The sequence below is a fragment of the Nicotiana tomentosiformis genome, chromosome 4 (assembly GCF_000390325.3).
Source record: "Nicotiana tomentosiformis chromosome 4, ASM39032v3, whole genome shotgun sequence".
NCBI lineage: Eukaryota > Viridiplantae > Streptophyta > Magnoliopsida > Solanales > Solanaceae > Nicotiana > Nicotiana tomentosiformis.
The window spans coordinates 98,364,849-98,386,033 of record NC_090815.1 but is presented as its reverse complement, the minus strand read 5'-3'; the positions used below and the strand labels follow the sequence as shown (position 1 = coordinate 98,386,033).

The following is a 21,185-nucleotide window of genomic DNA, read 5'->3' as shown; positions in this document are numbered from 1 at the left end:
GAATTTGACATTTATGTTCACCTTTACATCTTCATAAATGCCCCTCATAATTGACATTAAAGAAAGGCAAGACCCTAGGACTTTCTTCATAACTATAAATAGTGAGCTCAGTTGTCATTGTAAGGGGGAATTTTCTGGCAAACTTATACTATATTTTATACAAAGCTCAATCCAATTTTATCTTCTCATTTCTTGATTCTTTTGTTGTTGTGCCCGAAAACCTTATTCCCGAAATTGTTGCTTTTCTTGTTTCGTCTATATCTTAAGGCTAAGTATTGCGTAACTCTTCAATTATTTATTTATTTCAGGATCAAATTAATTCACTTATCTAGAAACCACGTATAAATTCAACTATATTATTTTACGGGTAAACAGTTTGACCCCCACTGTGGGGACTAGATAGTCGTGTAATTAAATTGACCCTTGCATTTTTTACTAACGTGTTTAGATCGTTTTTCTTTGAAAAAATCATAAGAAATGGCAGATAATACTGTTAACGACATTCACAACCCCGAGATTTGAGGGGATCAGCCTCATTCCGAGGACTCAATCAGTGATACCTATAACAAAGGGAGTGACGCTACACCAGTGCATGACATGCAATATCCTCGATAAGTTCGGGGAACCACTCCCGATGACACTGATGAAGAGCATGTTGTCGACGCGGTAAGGGTCTTGCAAGAGCAACAAGCGATCATTCTAGACCACCTCACGCGACAAGATAGAGTTATGACGGATTTGAAGCAAGCTGTCGGGAGCTTCAAATAATGCAAACAGACGAGATCTGATTCCTCCCGGGATTCCCACGAATCAAACAACGCGGATGATCGACAACAACACTCTTAGGGGTGAAATTGGCTCTGGTGGGGTAGGGGGAACGGATCCGGTCTCAACAACGAGAACGATTCTTTAAAGAATGAACTTTTACAGTTCATGAGGGAGGTAAACGCCCGTATGGACTAGATCCCGGGCGCACCAGCAGTGCTGAAAGGCCCAGACTCGAAGAAGTGTACTCAATTGCCGTACAAGCCAAGTGTGGCACTAGAGTTAATCCCGAAGCGGTTCAAAATGCCTGAAATGCCAAAGTATGATAGAACTTCAGACCCCCATGAGCATATTACCACCTACACAACAACGATAAAAGGGAATGATTTAGCTCCTCGTGAAATTGAATCTATGTTGCTCAAGAAATTTGGAGAAACCCTCACGAGGGGGGCCTTGACGTGGTATTCACTATTACCTGAGCATTCCATAGATTCTTTCAAAATGCTTGCGGATTCTTTCATCAAGGCTCATGTCGGGGCAAGAAAAGTAAAGACCCGAAAGACTGACATATTTAGGATAGCGCAAGGAGAGTCCGAGCTGCTACGAGAGTTCGCTACCCAATTCCAGAATTAGAGAAGGTTTCTCCCAGTTGCCCCGTATGAATAGGCGGCTAAGGCGTTCACCAAAGGATTGAATCAGAGGAGTTCAGACGCTTCCCAGAAATTTAAAGAGAGCCTACTCGAGTTTCAAGCAACGACCTGGGCGGACGTCCACAACCAGTATGAATAAAAAATAAGGATAAAAATGATCATATTGGTTTTCCATCGTCGACCAAAGGACGGGAAAAGAATAAGAAAAAATCAAAAGATGATTATGACGCGGACATGCGGAATTCGAGGGGCCGGTTCTTGCCTTACGAACGAACCGAAGGCCGTAGAAGAGGTTTTGGGACAATGGATAGGTTCGCAATCGACATGAGAACCGATCACAGTCGGAATAATCGATCATTATAAGATAAAGAAGTAGCAGGATCACGGATCCTTCCTACCCCAAATTATCAGAATACAACTTCAACGTTAGTATAGTGGAACTGGTATTGGCCATGAGAAACATAAAAGAAGCATGGTTCATAAGACCGATAAGATCTAATTCTAACCAGAGGGATCCCAACTTGTGGTGTGAATACCACGGGACGAATGGCCACCGGACAGGGGACTGTCGACATCTCCGGGAGGAAGTGGAAACGTTACTAAAGAATGATCACCTCAGAGAATTCTTGAGTGACCAAGCTAAGAACAATTATGGTCGTAACCGAGACAACATGAACCCCTTGAAAGAGGGAGAATATCCCCTGCGTCAAACAATCAACATGATCGTCGGAGGGAACGAGATTAAGGGGGTTACCTTTTCAGCAGCAAAGAAGACAAAAATATCAATAACGCATAGCAAAAGGATCCGGGAAGACGACATTACTTTTACGAAGGAGGACGCAGACAGATTGCTGCTACCATACAATGACGCATTGTAATTTATTTAAATGTGCTAGATTTTAAGATTAAACATGTTTTAGTAGATCCAAGGAGTTCAGCTAATATCATACAATTGAGAGTATTGGAGCAAAGCTAAACTCACCGGAAGCATTATTCCGGCCACAAAGCTCCTCATCGGATTCAACCTCGCAAGTGTGACAACTTAGGGAGAAATTTTATTACTCACAAATGCGTAAGTAGTAATGAAAATAACTCTTTTCAAAGTGGTAGATGGTGATATGGGATACAACACCATTCTGGGAAGGCCATGGTTGCGCGAGATGAAAGTTGTACCATCAACATACCATCAATTGCTGAAGTTTCCAACACCTAGGGAATCAAGCAGATAAGGGGTGACCAATCGGTGGCAAGGGAGATGAATGCAATTTTGGTCTCCAGTATCAAAGGAAGGGAACACGTGGCATAGCAATTACATGGCCCGATACCTACTCTTGAACTAGATGAAATTAGCCAAGCGTCGGAAGATAATCAGGTGCCGAGATATTTCCAAGTTTCAGAAGAGACCGATGCGACGAAGTCCACAACGGAAGAGCTGGAGCAAGTGGCATTGTTCAAGGAATTCCTAGAAAGAAAATTCCACCTGGGGACAGGACTGCACTCGGAACTCAGGTCTGACTTTATTAAATTCCTTAAATCTAACGCTGATTATTTTGCATGGTCGCATGAGGATATGACAGGTATCCCGACAGAGGTAGCCGTACACAAGTTAAGCTTGGATCCTAACATACCTCTGATAAGATAAAAGAAGCGCCCGATCGCCGAAGCTTGGAATATATTCGTCAAAGAAGAGGTAACTCGTGTACTTAATATTGGTTCGATCCGGGAGGTAAGATATCCAGACTGGCTAGCTAATGTAGTAGTAGATCTTAAAAAGAACAATAACTTTCGCATGTGCGTAGATTATAAAGATCTTAATAAGGCGTGCCCGAAAGACTTATTCCCACTGTCAAACATCGATCAAATGATTGATGCCACAGACGGGCACGAGTTAATGAGTTCCCTCGATGCTTATTCCGGGTACAACTAAATTAAGATGAACCCGGAAGATCAGGAAAAAACTTTGTTTATAACGAGTTTCGGTATATATTGTTACAATGTGATGCCCTTCGGTTTGAAAAACGCTGGAGCCACTTATCAACGACTCGTGAACAAAATATTTGAAAATCAAATAGGAAAAACTATGGAAGTTTATATAAACGATATGCTCGTTAAGTCTTCAAATGCAGGTGATCATCTTTAACATTTGCAAGAGGATTTCGACATTTTAAGGAAGCATAATATGAAGCTTAATCCCGAGAAATACGCGTATGGGGTCAGCTCTGGTAAGTTTCTGGGATTTATGGTATCACAAAGGGGGATTAAAGTAAACCATGATAAGATCAAGGCCATATAGGATATCCCGGACCAACTGACAAGCGTGAAGGAAGTCCAAAGGCTTATGGGGATATTGACAGCTTTGAGCAGATTCATTTCTCGATCGTCAGAAAAGTGTCATCGTTTCTTCGCATTGCTCAAAAAGAAAAATAATTTCGAATGGACTTCGGAGTGCCAGCAGGCTTTGAGGGATTTAAATAAGTACTTGTCAAGCCCTCCATTGCTTTCAAAACCAAAAGAAGGGTAAACGTTGTTGGTTTACCTCGCGGTCTCGGAAGTTGCGGTAAGTGCGGTTTTAGTCTGAGAAGGCGAAGGTACGCAATCTCTCATTTATTATGTTAGTAAAGTTTTAGCGGGAGCATAAACTCATTACGCACTTTTGGAAAACTGGCCTTAGCTCTCGTAGTCGCCGCTCGAAAGTTGAGGCCCTATTTCCAATGCCACGTGATAGCCATGGTGTCTACTTTCCCTTTGCGAAATATCTTCCATAAACTCGAGCTCTCAGGTAGATTGGCCAAATGGGCCGTCGAAATGAGTGAGTTTGACATAGAATATAAGCTGAGGACTGCAATTAAATCGCAAGTCTTGGCTAACTTAGCGGCCGATTTCAGTTCGGGATTATTGCCTCAGGAAACCAATGAAGCAATGATGATATCAGAATCGATATCAGGGGTTTGGACCTTATTTAATGACGAAGCTTCCAACGTGAAAGGTTCCGGGCTCGGTATAGTCTTAATCAGACCTTCGGGGGAAACCCTGAGGCAAGCCACCAGGACGGTCCACTTAACTAACAATGAAGCAGCATATGAAGCTTTGAATGCAGGACTCGAGTTGGCCTGGGGACTTGACTCCGAGGTCATAGAAATCAAATGTGACTCAAAACTGGTGGTAAATCAGGTCTACGGGATCTTCAAGACCAAATAAGAGCACATGCAACAATTTGTGGTAAAGGTTCAAGCTCTACTTGCGCGATTCCGAAAGTGGTCATTTACCCATATCCCAAGGGAAGAAAATGTAGAAACAGACGCGTTGGCAAACCTAGGATCATCAACAGAAACAAAGGGATCGGAGTCTGGCTCGATAGTATAACTGACGAACTCAGTCCTGGATACAAATGGTTACTACGAGGCAAATTCAACTAGTCTAGTCTGGGACTCGAGGAATGAAATTATCTATTATCTCGAACATGGGAAGCTACCTAAACACCCCAAAATATCCCAAGCGTTGCGTGCCAAAGCAACTCGATATAGATTCAAGGTCGGCCAATTGTATAGAAAAAATTTTCAAGCCCCGCTGGCTCGATGATTAGGAGCGTCTGAAGCTAACTATGTCACGAAAGAGGTTCACGAAGGGATATGCGGCAACTACTCGGGCGCAGATTCCTTGGTGTTGAAGTTGATAAGGGCAGGATATTACTGGCCCCGCATGGAACAAGACGCCAAGGACTTCGTACGGCAATATGATAAGTGTCAACGTTACGCGCCACTAGTGCATCAACCAGCAGAACCCTTGCATTCGGTCCTATCTCAGTGGTCGTTCATGAAATGGAGAATGGACATCGTCGGACCATTACCACCGGCTCCCAGAAAGGTAAGATTTTTTTTAATTTTATCTGACTATTGTTCTAAGTGGGTGGAAGCAGGTCCTTATCAGAAAATCAGAGAACGCGAAGTGGTGGATTTTTTGTGGAAAAATATAATTTGCAGGTTCGGAATACCAAAAGAGATAGCATGTGACAATGGGCCACAATTTATCGGTGCAAAAGTTACAAAGTTCCTCCAAGATCTGAAAACAAAGAGGATCATATCTTCCCCTTATCATCCGAGTGCAAACGGTCAAGCGGAGTCGACGAACAAAGTAATTATTCAAAGCCTCAAGAAAAGGTTGGAAGCGACTAAAGGAAATTGACCCGAGGAATTACCCGAAGTTCTATGGGCATTCCAAACTATGGCCAAGTCGAGCACAAGGGAAATCCCATTTTCCCTCGTGTACAGTGCAAAAGCTTTAATCCTAGTGGAAGTAGGGGAACTGACCTGGAGATACTTCCAGGCAGAAGAAAAATCGAACAACGAAGCAATGCTTGTCAACTTGGAACTGCTCGATGAACGCAGGGAATTGGCATATGTAAGAATGGCAGCTCAAAAGCAAAGAATGGAGTGGTATAATCGAAGAGTCAACCTCCGTTATTTCAAAGTAGGTGACTTGATCCTAAGGAAAGTAACTCACAATACCCGGGAGCTCAACACGGGGAAGCTAGGTCTAACGTGGGAAGGCCCCTACCGGGTTTCATCTATCTTCGAAAAAGGTTCATACGAGTTGGAAAACCAAAATGGAGAGAAGTTGCCCAACAATTGGAACACGATACACCGCGAAAGATACTATTGCTGATCAATATTATCCGATCAGAAAGTATGTGTTGCACTATTTTTCCCTTCGTTCAGTTTTTGTCCCAATTGGGTCTTTCTAGCAAGGTTTTTAATGAGGCAGCAAAAGAAAGCATACTACGAAGACAGCAACAATAAGACCTTTAATAGAAAGGAACACAATAAGAGATCCACTTGGGGATGGTTAGATAATCTTTTACTCTATAGCAAATTCCCACCGGGAAGTTAAGTTTGCTATTGAGCAAAGGTTATCTGATCATACACGAGCACAAACCACTAGAGGGTTGTTAGATAGCTCTTCGCTCGATAGCATAAATTCCTAAGGGGAAGTAAAGTGTGTTACCAAGTCAAGGATTATCTAGCAATGCATTAGTGAAATCTTCGAAGATACAAGACTTCTAGTGTTCCAATTCGCATTCGAACACTTGGGGGGAATGAAATGAGGATACGACAACAATGACTGCCACATCGACCGAGAACAAAAAACCGAAAATGTAATTATATCATTGGGACCGGGGAATGTGTGAACAACCCCGTAGAAACAAGTTGTACAAGTTAGCCACAAGTAATGGCAATTTCTTTTCAGCATAGCAAATGCTTATGTATTTTTTGAAAATAGAAGGAATAAAATAAAATTATTTTATTTTTATCTTGTTTCTTGTCTGAACGATGAATTAACTTTGTCATTAACAAGTACTTTAAATGCTAGTGTCGTAATAAAATAGGAGACGTCCGCTTCAAGAGCACCGTAAACATAAAAGGGTCCTCTCTTATAAAAACCCTCATGGTAAAGGGCTAGTTCTGGAAGAATTTATGCCCGAAATCAAAAATACCATCGGAAAAAAATACACCCGAAGCCGCCACGAAAAGGACGCAAAAAGTAAACTTGCGAAAATACTTATCAAAGCTCTCACGGAAAAGGCTGATGCCCGGAGCCAAATATGCTTTCGGGGAGAATACACACAAAAGTTTCACATAATAAGATGCAAAAAAGTTTGTGCAAAATTCTTAAAGAAAATGCAAAGATTAAAGGCTTGTATGAATATTCTAACAATGAGAAGACTCAAACAATACTTGAGCAAAAGATGTTTTTATTTACAAAAATATGACAAAATGGCATAGATAGGAGAACTGGAAAAAGAAAAGAAAAGCTAAACTGCATTGTCTCCGGAACCATGAGGAAGAGAAGTGTCCGCGCCTTCGGAAGAAGTAGATGGATCCACTGATGGCTCAATATTTTTACCAGTTTGGCCTTCAGCATCATCATCCTCCGATTCTTCTTCAGTTCCCGAAAACTCGGAACCGGAACCAAAAGGACCAGGTGCATCAGACCTCGATGGGAGTTCACTTTTAGCAGCTAACTCAAGTTCGCGGGCCTTAGCAATTTTGGCATCAAAATCAATGACACCAGCTTTGGCCTCTTCCAAGGTTTTTCTCCTCATGTTGTACATGACATAAGTTTTTTCATCAACGAGGGAAGTCGATCGACGCTTGAGTTCTTCTTTGAGTTGGGTTACCTCGGTAGAATGGTTTTCCTAAGCAGACCTAACAGATTTGAGGCTGACATCAAGGTCGCGAACAGTTGAACTAAATAGCCTACTATGCTCGATAGTTTTTTTGTACTTCTCTTCCAGCTGGGCATGTCTCGTTCCCACTACAGCAAGCTCTTCAATTTTGGAGTTCAAGGCTGCCTCTAAGTTAATCACTCTTTCAGTAGAGGCAGCCTCACATTTGGTTGCAGCAAGAACGTCGTTATGGACTTCAACCCATTTGGCCCTGGCTTCGTCAAATCTAACCCTTAGAGGGCCAATCTCTTGGCTAAGGGTTACTACTTCTTGTTCACTCTGCCGCAAACAAGCTTCCAATACAACAACCTCAACAGCTTTGGCTTCCAGTTCCGAAAGGCGAGCGACATGTTGTTCTTGCTCTGCCAAAAGCTGATCGCGTGCAGAGATAATCTCTTCTTTTTCATGTATCAACCTCTGAAGGCCCTCAGAAGCAAGAAAGTTGGCCTACAAAGAAATAAGGGTAAAATTCAAGAGAAGTTCACATCCAAAAATAGAAGAAATAATAAAGGAAGAAATGAACGTACCGATGCGGTGTTATGCATAACGTTGTTCAACAAACACTCTCCCGAGAGTGCTTGAATCTTTTCCCAGTCTTTCTCTGAAGTCAAAGACTTCAGATAATTAGCAATTTCCACCGTCCGGGATAGAAAGTTGCATCCGGTAGAGACCGAAAGAGTAACGTTCCTCCTCCTTTGTGGATCTTCAGAAGGGGCAGCATAATTTTGCCCCAAATTCCCATGAATTGAGGACTGTGGAAGAGGAACATCTTCTTCGTGGTCAGACGCAGACGACGGAGATGATATAGCAGTTGCTGGTGTTGGTGAAGATGGAGATAAAGCTGATAGAGTTGAAAAGTGAGAAGAAGCTGCGTCAAGTGTAGTACTGGTTGTTGGATGCTCGCAAACCAAAGACGACAAGGGTCCGGTACTCAACTCCGCAGTACCGGACATAATAATTGGGGCCCAAAAATAGGAGTCGACATTATCTACTAAATCAAATTCTCCCCAAAGTACCGAGACATCGTCCTCGGATGGTGTAACTCTCTCAACAGGTTGAGCATCCTGTTGAGATAATGAAGATCATCGTCTTCTATGTAGAGAAGCTCCCTCATCACTAGCTTCTTCATCATCATCGATCAACACGGAGTCTATGACCGGCCCGGAATGAGGGTCAGTCACCATCGCTACTGGAGATGACTCGGGGGCATCGGTCCTCGCCCTTTTATTCTTTTCCCCGGCTGCATAAGAGCGTCTTCTCTTTGGTTATTTGTCTTCCAGTCGAGGACTCCAAAAAGAAGTATTTGCTCTCGAAGCAGGCCCGGATCCACCTGTTCGAGTAAGCGCCTACTGAAGCAGCCTCGCCGCATCAGTAGGGTCAGCCAAGACATCCTCCTCGGGAACAGTAACAGAGCATGCGGGTAGACCTAATTTCATAGACAGGTTAGAAGATATTAATAAAGTTCTTTACATGAAAAATTGAAATAAGATGGGTTTGAATTACCATGATTCTTGGCCTTCCACCCATATTTAGGGGCCAGTTCTTTCCACAAAAGAATCTCGGACGTCGTAACATCCAAGATTTTTTGTACCCACCGGTACAAATCTTCAATCACATATGGGACCCATCGAGTTGCTGAAACAAACGAAGGATGAAGGATCAATATGACCATAAAAAATTTTTAGTCAAAGGAAATACTAAACAAAGAGCTTACGAGTGCGGTTCCAAGCGGCTGGAAAGGATGAAGTCGTTTTTGGAATGATATCATCGGTGGCAATTGCAACGAATCATTCCATCCACCGACGATCGTTGTCATCATCCATGCTAGACAATAAAACATGGTGGCCACGCTTGTAGAGATTTATCATTCCCCGCGGAAGATTTTGGGAGAACAAAGATTCATCATGTGAGCTAAGGATAATTCCTCTCCAGTTTCCTGGAACAAACGTCGAAGGCAAGCAACCGTCCTCCACACAGAAGGACTTACTTGTGCCAAGCACATCTAGTAACGGAGGCAAAAATCCGCAATCATGGAGTCAAGCTCTCCGCTAAAAAAAAATATACCCAAAGTAAAGGGATACGTGTAAACATATGTAAAACCCTCATTGGGAAGGGTGACTCACTCCGATAGATAAAATGCGATAATTTCTAAGTCATGACAGCGACAGTCTTCCTTCACAGCAGGAATGCTCGAAGGACATATAGAAGAAGGATACCTGCTAACGGCCCATGTACGAGAATTAGCATTAGGGAATTTCTCTTCGAAGTCTTCTGTGGTAATAAGACTTCTAGGGATGATGGAGCCCACTGTTGGAGGAGCAATCTCCTCGGCTTTGTTTTTGTTTTTTGAGGAACCGGTACATTTCGAAGAAGAAGCCATTGTAGGAAAGAAGGGTTTTTTTTTGAAGAGAATTAGAAAAAAGACGAAGAAACAATATGCAAGTTAGATGAAGAGAGTTCGAACAATTATGAAATATAAGGGTGGAAGTTGATACATATAAGTAAAAGTTTTAGCGGCTAAATTCATGGACAGAATTACCTCGATAATCGGCAAAAAATGTATGGGAAGACACGTGTTCGGGGCATTAAATGCGGAGAGATATGCGTCTAATCAACTGTCAGAAGCCTTCAGATGAAATTATAGTAATTCCCACCAAAAAGTGTTTCTACCAACTTCCCGCTAGCACAAAGTTTTGTCACCGGAAAGCAGATGGACTATTTGTATTGGGTAAAATATGTTATGACACGTGGCCGTCCGAGAAAGGATACATGAAGCCCAAGACAGAGAGATAACTGAAGACTGAAGACAATTGTTTCGTTTGTCACTAGGAAGAATAATGCTCATAAAGATGTAATAAATGCTCTTCTCCCGGTAGCATTCAACAGAGAATATTCATAGCATTAAGAGCAGTTATCCGTTATAAGGAATTTGACATTTATGTTCACGGTTACATCTTCATAAATGTCCCTCATAATTGACATTAAAGAAGGGCACGAGCCTAAGACTTTCTTCATAGCTATAAATAGTGAGCTTAGTTGTCATTGTAAGAGGGGAATTTTTCGGCAAACTTATACTATATTTTATACAAAGCTCAATCTAATTTTATCTTCTGATTTCTCGATTCTTCTGTTGTTGTGCCCGGAAACCTTATTCCTGGAATTGTTGCTTCTGTTGTTTCGTCTATATCTTAAGGCTAAGTATTGCGTAACTCTTCAATTATTTATTTATTTCAGGATCAAATTAATTCACTTATCTAAAACCACATATAAATTCAACTGTAACGTTTTACGGATAAATAATATTAATAATAATGACCTTTATTAATTACTAACTCAACAAAAAATAATAAAGATAAAATTACATTAAAAATTGAAACCGTAATACTCTAACCCCTTTCAATTTTAGTGAATACGTTAAAAAAGAGGAATAGTCTTCTGCGATACTATTTTATGATAATCTCCCTTTTCCAAATTGATTCCTGATCTCATTTTAACAATTTTATGAATGGAATATTTTTTATTCATTTCAACCATGGTAAAAGTTTGTGTATAAGTAATCTCAAAAAATGATATAACAATTTCTTAACCAAAAAGGTTGCTTATATCTACAAGATATTTTCAAAGAAACTAAAGGCTTCAATTACTTTTCTTTTTCTTATAACTAATCTATATAGTTTTTGAAATAGTAATATGAGACTAAGTTCTATATGTAGACAATTAGTTCAGCTACGTTAAAAATAATTCCAAATAATTCTTCACAACAACAAAGCATTGGTTGACAACTTGGGAAAAAACTTCATGTATATATTGTGATTTGAATTTATTTTCTGTCAGTTTAATTACTCAAATTACGTTTTTTTTTTTCCTCTTCTTTTTATTTATGATTCATTTTCTTTGAAAACTGAATGAAGTAAAGCATCTGCTAGCTTTTTTTCTTTAATTCACTATGTAAAAATTTTCAAAATCCTTACTATTTCTTTTTCTTCACTTTATGAAAATTTTCATAAAAGCTCTTGCAATAGTATATTCCGTTGAAATTATTTACATTTATTTTTATTTTATTAAGTTGGAAATGCAAATATTTTCATACTCTTACAAATATAAGAACAAGTGAAACCCAATAAAAAGAAGCAAGAAAATAAATACTTCAACTTTTGCTGTTACCCATATTTATTAGGAAACGTGTCTATCAAACCGAGCAAATTGATAGCAATATCTCAAATGAAGAGTTAGGTCTCATTTTTTTTTTTATAATTAAGACGTATGAATGTGAATATACATTTGAATATCAAAATATGTTTTAAGATTAATATATCTGAATACACATCTAAATATTAAAATATATTTTAAGATTTGAATATTAAATAATTAAGACTGTTTGTTTTTTAAACATCTGAATATATAGAATTTATCTTTATTTTAAAACTAATAAATATTAATTTAAATATATATATATATATATATATATATATATATATATATATATATATATATATATATATATATATATATATATATATATATAAGGTGATTGGTGCCGACTATAGTTATTGATAGTGATGGGGTGGCTAGTGATGGTAGTTGAGGCGAGTGATTGTGTGATTATGGTTGAGGATGATGGTGGTAAGGGTGATGGGTGGTGGTAGTGGTGGCGGCTATGGTAAAGGATAGTTGTGATGGTAGTTGATAATGGTAGGTAATGACAACAATTAATAATAAATGTGGATGATAACATCTTAATGAAATTAAATCTTTATTATAGATCTTAATCATACAGATATATTCGGACTCATTAAGTGATTGTGAAGTAAAAATAAATAAATATACTTAATGATTAAAATCCGAATAATTACGATTCAGATTTTAAAAATAAAGCAATTGATGTATGAGATCTGAATAATTAGGATTCATCCAAATAAATGAGGCAAACATGGTCCATGTTACAAAAGAGCTAGTGCATTATATCATAAGACCATAAAGTTCATTGTATTTACCATATTGCATGGACCAACTTAATTAATAAATAAGATAAGGACAATAATGGACTCACAAAAAAGATCATATCACACTCACGTTACCCGCAAAAAGTTAATGCAAGGCTCATTGGTCAGCACACCCAAATTAATTTTGGGAAAATGGTCAAATATATTTTTTTACTTTCATATATTATCTACATTTAACCTTCGTTATATTTTCGGACAAAATTTATCTCTATCATTATATTATAGGGTCAAATTTACCCTTACAATCACAGAACTTTAAAAAATACTCATTGATCTGTTAAGTAATCCAAAATCTCCCAAATTTACTTTATTTAAATTACTTATTGTTCTTCTTGGTCCACTATTTTTGAAATAATTGGCATTTACCTACTTTCCGAATTAGAGAAAAAAATAAAAGAAAAAAATATTAAATAATACAATCGAATAAACAGAATATAATAAATTGAAAAATCTAAATTAGGTAGCTTTTCTAAGTTCTAAAAGTATTTACAACATCCTAATTTTAATGAATTCGTTGCATCAAATGTATGAAAACTTTGCAAGTATTAGTGATTGAAGTTGAAGTTCCTCAAAGACTTTACATTGTCTAATTCAACTTTGCTTTAATTAAATGCCTACACATTGTGCACTCTTAAGTTAGTCGTTCGAACTCTATACTAACCATGCAATGACAAAATATATTTGAATATACATGTACATATATGATGATCAGCTGCATATAATACACAATAAATAGACCCACTAAATTCTATAGTGTGTACATGATTGAAAAATAAATTAAATTTTAAACCAATTTTATTTATTACAAAAAGAGAAATGGGTGCATTGATAATTAACAAAAATTATGAATAATTTGTTTAGTCTAGTAACTTTAGCATTCACATCAATAGTAATTTTTAAAAATAGTGGACCAAGAAGAATAACAAATGATTTAAATAAAAGAAATTTGGAAGATTTTGGATTACTTAACAGATCAAGGAGTATTTTTAAAAGTTTGCTGATTGTAGGGGTAAATTTGGAAAGATAGTATAACGACAGGGGTAAATTTGGTCCGACAGTATAACAGAGGTTAAATGTAAACAATATATGAAAGTAAAGGGTTATATTTGGCCCTTTTCCCATTAATTTTTAACTAGTGGCTACAGTAAGAGCCCATTTGGATTAGCTGATTTGAAGTAGCTGATAAACATTCTGAAAAGTATTTTTAAGTGCTGAAATATATTTAATAAATAAAAGTTACATGTTTGGATACAAGTGCTGAAATTGATAATAAACTGCTGCAATATTTGATAAAAAAGTGTTGATAAGCTCCTTTTCTGTTAAAATGACTTGAATAACCTTAGAAATGTTTACACTTATAAGGGCGTAATCTCTTCAAAATTTTAGATTCCATATCGATTCAAATACAAAATATTATATTTATTATTTTATTTTAAATGCAACTGTAATTAAATAAGATAATTTTTATGATAAATATAATTTATTTTATGATAAGCATATAATCATAAATTATAGTAATTAATAAATTTACAAAAGTTTCTCAGTAAAAACAAAAAATCTAAATAGGATAATATATTTGAAGAGAAACACTATCTTCATCACCACAACCCTTTGAAACCAATACACCAAAAATTTGATATGTCATCGTTTATTATATACAGTTCAAAAATTAACACAAAATCACATAGATACAAATATGCAAAGGAATAGAGAATTTGCTTACCTCAAATAGCCAATGAGAATTGCAGACCTGAAGAGACGTGGGATTTAGGTTGAAAAAATACGTGAGACAATGAGTATCGATGTAGCAGTTTTGTTTTGAAAAAGAATATTTTAGGGATAAAATAGTAAAAATTTTGGTCAAACTTAAAGTGCTTATGAACTAAAAATCCATAAGGTGGGGGTGATCAGTTTATGGCTTTTAATTTATTTCTGGCTTATAATCACTTGACTTATAAACACTTTTAACTTTACCAAATGCATAGATAAGCCGAAAAGTACTTATAAGCTAGTTTCATCCGTTTATAATCTTAGCCAAACAACTTCTAAGTCCGTTTGCCAGCCAATACAATCATTTTATTCTTAGTTACCCTTTTTGACCCGAATAACCGGATGCAGCTTTCTTCTAACCGGAGGCAGCTCTTATTAATAGGAACATGAACATATATTTGTACGAATTATGACATACCACAGACGGCGTCCGTAGTTTTGGTCATTTTCTGGTTCTTTCTCCTGCTTTCTTATTAGGAAAACTTGTTCCTTGTACGCAAGTTGAGCATTCCCTCTAAATTTTTTAAACCCTAAAATATCTAACAGAAAAAGGAACTGGGGATTGTATTGTTGAATGGAGTTAGCAGCTTGTATTAGCCCTTGCTATGCCTTCTCTGTACGGCCGTCCACTTCTACTTCTAGAAACTTCTCTCCTCTTCCGCCACTTTCGCTTATCCAATATCCAATTCAACGACAACGACATCGTCAACTGCACCTCGCCGGAGCTAATTCCGTAGGTAAGAAACTTTCTTCCAGCCACCGATACTTATTTCTGCCAAATGTTACCATTTATTTTATCTCTGTTTTTTTTTTTGTGCTTCTGCAACTTGGAGAATTTGTCAATTGATTTCTGTTAGCTAATTACTCCTGACACTCTTTCCATTGAAAGGAGTACCAAAAATGCACGTAAAAATTTCTATTACGAATGTTATTTTATATTATTTATATAACTTCCAGAACTCTAATTCATCTAGCTATTTAAAATTTTAGCTTAGATGTAATTTATTTCTGTCAAACTAAGTTTTTGAACTTGTAATTAGTATTCCCTTGGACAAAATTCGAGTTGAAGTTGAAAAAACTTTGCGGAAGTTGAAGTTGTGTTCGGATAGTTGCAAAAAAAAAGAGGTTCGCAAAAGTTGCACATTTGTGAATGGAAGTTGGGAAAACTTTATTTGAGTTGAAATATACATTCGAGCCACTGGGTTCAAATTCTTTCCTAAACTTATGAAACACACTTCAACTTGCAAAATTATGTAAGATTATTTGCAACTAACGAGCCCTTAATAATTTCCTTCCACTATCACTAATATAATAAATAAGTCAGATTAACAGCTTAAACGCTGTGAGTAGTCAAACTTCATATAAAATGGGATAGAAGGAGTAGTAGAATTTTCTTATTGGTTCTGTGAAGCCATTTGGATAATAATGATGTCTGTGAAACTTTTAGGTTCTGTCTTATCTCTGAATGGAGTGAGGTTGCGACTGTCATGTCTTGGCGCTGTAATGGGTGATACAACTGCAGTACCAAATGGTGCTGTTAACGAGCAAATTCCCTCTGTGAAGCTGTCTGATTCAGTTACTAGTCAAGAAACTGATATGGAAAATGGAGAAGACGGGAAAGATTCTTCTGAAGGGTTGGATGAGAATAAAATGATCAGAGTATGCGACAAGTTAATTGAGGTCTTCTTGGTTGACAAGCCCAATCCTACTGATTGGAGAAGATTACTAGCATTCAGTAAAGAATGGAACAATATCCGACCCCACTTCTATAACCGGTGTCAGAACCGAGCAGACAGTGAGAGTGATCCTGGAATGAAGCACAAGCTACTCAGGCTTCAAAGAAAGATGAGAGAGGTAGCTAGCTTCCTTAGCGAGCATGAAGTTTTCATTCTCTACATGCCAGATCATGATTTAGTAACTGCTTTCAATTTCCAAAGAGACCCAATTATGCCAAACTCGTCTTGGAATAGTTTCAATTCCATGATAGACCAGACCTTATTCTTTTGTATTTAGTGAGGTTCCTCTTTAAGTAAGTCCAAGCAAGGGCTCAGTTGAATCATAAATACTCAACTTAGTCAATTATTTTTTGTCTAGTTGCTGCTAATTGCAGTACATTGGGCTGAGGTGAACTTCTATGATCAATTTACATATTACAGGTCAAAGGATTGAGGATGATTAAGGATTATTAGAGGATTTCTTGCAATATTTTTCTCGTGTTAAGATACAGTTTTTGGATTTTGTTTGAGCTTGGTATGTTTTTTATTGAACTTCAACCAGTAACTTTCTTTTCTAGGTCGATGATGATGTTAAGAGGCATAATGAACTTCTTGAGGTAATCAGGCGGTCACCATCCGAGGTTGGTGATATTGTTGCCAGGCGTCGTAAAGATTTTACAAAAGAGTTTTTTGCTCATCTTCACACCGTAGCAGAATCCTATTATGATGATGTAGCGGAACAGAATGGTACCTTCTGCCTGGAAAATAAATAATGTGGTTCTTCTGTTTCCTATAATTTTTGCGATCGTACTGCTGACTACTTTCAGTTTAGTTTTTGCATTAAGACACTCTTTTGCAATATATACATTCTAGAAATGTTGCTTCCCATATATCAACTCGTTTACTCTTCCCCACAACCTTGCCACATGTGAAATTACCCCAAAGTTCCAACCGAAAGAAGTGAATATAATATCAACTAAAAAAATCTTTTTTGCTTTGGTAAACAAATGCTACAATATAATATACAATGAGATAGAAGAAGCTTTGTAGAACCTTTGACTTTGGGAGTATGAAGTTTCTCTTACTGTAAATTTAGAAATTAAAATCCACGAGTTCAATAAACATCACTTCCTTGATTTTCATAATAATTATCTGCATTTGATAGGTTAATGAGATAGAAGAAGCTTTGTAGAACCTTTGACTTTGGGAGTATGAAGTTTCTCTTACTGTAAATTTAGAAATTAAAATCCACGAGTTCAATAAACATCACTTCCTTGATTTTCATAATAATTTATCTGCATTTGATAGGTTTCACTGACAAGATCTTCCTTTTTCTTAATAATTAGCTGTGGCAAAACTAGGGAATACGTGTTTGGCAGCTGTGCAAGCTTATGATACGGCAACTGAAAGTATAGAAGCGTTAAATGCCGCAGAGTTGAAATTCCAAGATATAATAAATTCTCCGTCAGTGGATGCGGCTTGCAAGAAAATAGATGATCTGGCCCAGAAAAATCAACTTGATTCAGCATTGGTGCTCATGATTACAAAAGCATGGTCAGCAGCCAAGGAGTCGGACATGACAAAAGATGAGGCAAGATCATTCTTTTCTTCAGACACACATCCGCATCTCACTTATTGCAGCAATTTTTCTTTGTCTTAGCATTAACTTAATTAAGAAGAGGGATGCTTACCGAAGTGATGGTATTCGAAATGACACAATTTTTAGTGATATCCAAACAATTTTTTTTTTTTTGGAGCTATTTGAGATTTTGTTGGAAATTTTTCCTCTCAGCTCTGAAGTTTCTTTGGTTCTCCACTTGTGAGACTATAGAAACAAAGAAGTTTGAGGCAAAGGGGACAGAATATTTATGACTAATTGATATGAATGATGGGAATTTCTCTCATTATTTTATACAATAGTGCTACTGATGATGTTTAGCAAATGTCGGTATAGTGGAATAGTGATTGTTATTCTCCAAGTTGACTAAAATGCTTATGTCCATTTTAAACTCTTAAGATAGTGCATAGTTAGTAGCTTCTGTGAGCTCATGCACCAAACTGCGTTACTCTTGTGACGTAGCTTATTTGATCTTGCATTTGAAGAGAACTTATTGTTGGAATGCCTTTATGTTGAAGTTACTATTGGAATTTTACAGGTAGTATAGCAGGGTCTGCAACTTAGATGTGGTAGTTTTATGCCTTAGGATTTCAGGACAGATAGACCTAGCTGTAGGGGTAAAAGATAATATTCATTTGGCTGTTCTGTTCTTATCTAAGTTACTACATGACTTCATGTTTCAATCTCTAGTGTTTTGATGAAACTTTCACAAGGCCATACGCAGTTCTTTATAAGTATGGTATTTCACCACAGCTTCCCCCCCCCCCCCTCCTCTTTCTCCGTCTCACCAACGAGGAATTCATTTTTCTAACATGCAAATGGTTAGGCTTTTCAAATCTTTTCTGGCTTTTTCAGGTAAAGGATGTTCTTTATCACTTGTATACGACAGCAAGAGGAAATCTTCAGAGGCTTATGCCAAAAGAAATCAGAATTCTGAAATATCTACTCACAATTGAGGATCCTGAGGAGCGACTGTGCACTTTGAAAGACGCCTTCACACCGGGGGAAGAACTTGAAGGGAAAGATGTAGATTGCTTATACACGTATGTATTAAATCTAATATTTAATCATTGTTCTCTTTACGTAGAATTTCTCGCAGCATTCTATCTTTAACCCGTTGCCTTGACATCGAAGCACTTCTATCAGAGAGGAAATGATCAAAATGGTCCTTAATGTATAGGGGTTGGATTATTTTGGTCCTTATTATATATCAAGTGATAGTAATAGTCCTTAATGTATACAAAAGGTGTATGGTTTTAGTCCCAGCCCTAAAAACTAACGGTACAAAGCAAATATACTGTTAAACTTAACCTAGAGGTTCTGGACCCATCAAAAGAAAAGCCTGACAGACCCCTCTTCTTCTCTCTTTCAGCATTCACAAAGCTTTGAAAACACTCCAGCTAGCGTAGAAAGCAAATTAGATCAAAGTGAATCGTCTTACAGTCCCCCTGTTGGTGTGTTCTCATCACTTCCCTTCCAAAAAACCCCTTTCTTCTCCCACTAATTCGTGCCATACAAATCCAAATTTTTATTTCTACATGCATTGCAAAGAAAGAGCGATCGAGCTCCCTATACAAAAGAAGCACCAGAGCCATGAACGATCTCATTGTGGTTCATGTAGTTGAAAATGTTACTGTCCATCAACTCAAATTATTCAGCAGACTCTTCTAGGTTCCAACTCACCTCAAAATCCAACCTTCTATTCATATTTCTGTCAAAGTCTATTTATTTTTATAATAAAAATTGCTGAAGAGAACAACCCGCTCTTGAAACTCTTTCAAAGCTACTGAGAAAATAAAGCAATATCTACTTTTGACATGAACTAATTCTTGATTTCAGTAAGAAAGCGAATGAAAGTGCCGAGCCCATAGTGGGTCGCAAAATACGGAGAAATTTCAGTAAAGTACATGACACTGAGTCAAGTCGATTGTGTAATGGCTGAGTGATCGTTTCTATGCCGAGGAACTTGACCGGGAAAATTTCTTAACTGGGTGTTTAGACCATGTCCCCCTGAGTTTAAGAAGATGGCCTGTTAACCAGTGCATTTGGTAGAAGAAATTTCAAGCATATAATGCGAGTACATGTGAAGCAAATTTTAATACTTGGTAACCCACTAAGTTAAATCAAGAATCTGAGACTAGAATTAGTTTGTGTTGCAAGAGAAGACAAAACTCGGATAATACTCACCCCAACAAGCTAGCCTGGGGGAGGGGGGCAAGAGGGATTAGATGATTATCAAATTTGATGCTAACAGAAATTTGTTTCAGAAAAACGGTGAAAGAAAGCAGCAGAGGAGAGGAGCTAAGTTTAACAGTATATTTGCTTTGTACCATTAGTTTTTAGGGCTGGGACTAAAACCATACATCTTTTGTATACATTAAGGACTATTACTATCACTTGATATATAATAAGGACCAAAATAATCCAACCCCTATACATTAAGGACCATTTTGATCATTTCCTCTCTATCAGATGTATATCACTCTGAAATTTTACATGTTTTGGAGGCTTTGCCTTTCACTTTCATTTTTGGTTTCTTTTCCATATTCACTTTTAACTCCTTACAGGACCCCAGAGCAGCTATACAACTGGATTGGGACAGTGGTGGATGCATATCATTTCAGTAGAGAAGGCACACTTATAAAAGAAGCCAGAGACTTGATGAACCCTAAAATAATTCAGAAAATGGAGGAATTAAAGAAGTTGATCCTAGATAACTTCATGTGAGCATTTGTTTGCTTTTAAATAGCTACGAGACTGCTGCCAGTGCCAGATTCATCAGCGTGCCCATCAACATCCGTAAACATATGTCCCAGCTCCAGATGCAGTGACCACATGATTGCATCGCAGAATTGAACATAAAGCTGATAGGTTCAATCTCAATACTTCGATGAACTGTCCTTATCTCGGGGTTGTCTATAGTCCTGAATGTTTAAATATCCTAGACTTTAGTTCAGACGCACTTGGATGTTGCTGAAAGAGGCACGAGCTATCGTTGGTTGTATAGAACATTGAATTTTGTGTATGATAGGCTTCTGTATTCTGGGACAGTGACTTGATGGCCTTTCTCTTACGGAACAACTTGTTTCCTGTTGAAGCTCAATTACATCTTTAGGATAATTTTATACACAAATGTATCGTTTATGATGAAGTTCATTACTATCATCAACGAATTTATATGGTGTTTAAAGTTATATGAATTTGTCCGAGAGTTTATTCGTTCATTGCTTGACAATGTAGCTAAGTTGTAGCAATTTTATTTCCCCATGCTTTATTACAGTAGATAACTGCCAAATGAGTAAAGTTGCTCAAGCATCTTACTCCCCATATTCCAAATTAATTGTCATATTTCGCTTCTCGAGAGTCAAATGATGTGAACTTTGACAAATATTTTAAAATGTGTTTCCTTTTTATATTAATATATGAGAAGAATTGTAACTT

General features: G+C 37.5%; 1 protein-coding gene across 1 annotated transcript; it reads left to right on the top strand.

Annotated features, from left to right (window-relative positions):
• The first annotated feature begins 14,820 nt into the window (after positions 1–14,820).
• Positions 14,821–20,968, top strand: LOC104097472 (uncharacterized protein At4g37920-like). Its single transcript, XM_009604029.4, has 6 exons — positions 14,821–15,148; positions 15,859–16,265; positions 16,705–16,873; positions 17,473–17,717; positions 18,600–18,787; positions 20,312–20,968. Exons 1-6 carry the CDS (start codon positions 14,986–14,988, stop codon positions 20,469–20,471), a joined length of 1,332 nt encoding a protein of 443 aa, XP_009602324.1. The 5' UTR covers positions 14,821–14,985; the 3' UTR covers positions 20,472–20,968.
• The last annotated feature ends 217 nt before the right edge of the window (positions 20,969–21,185 follow it).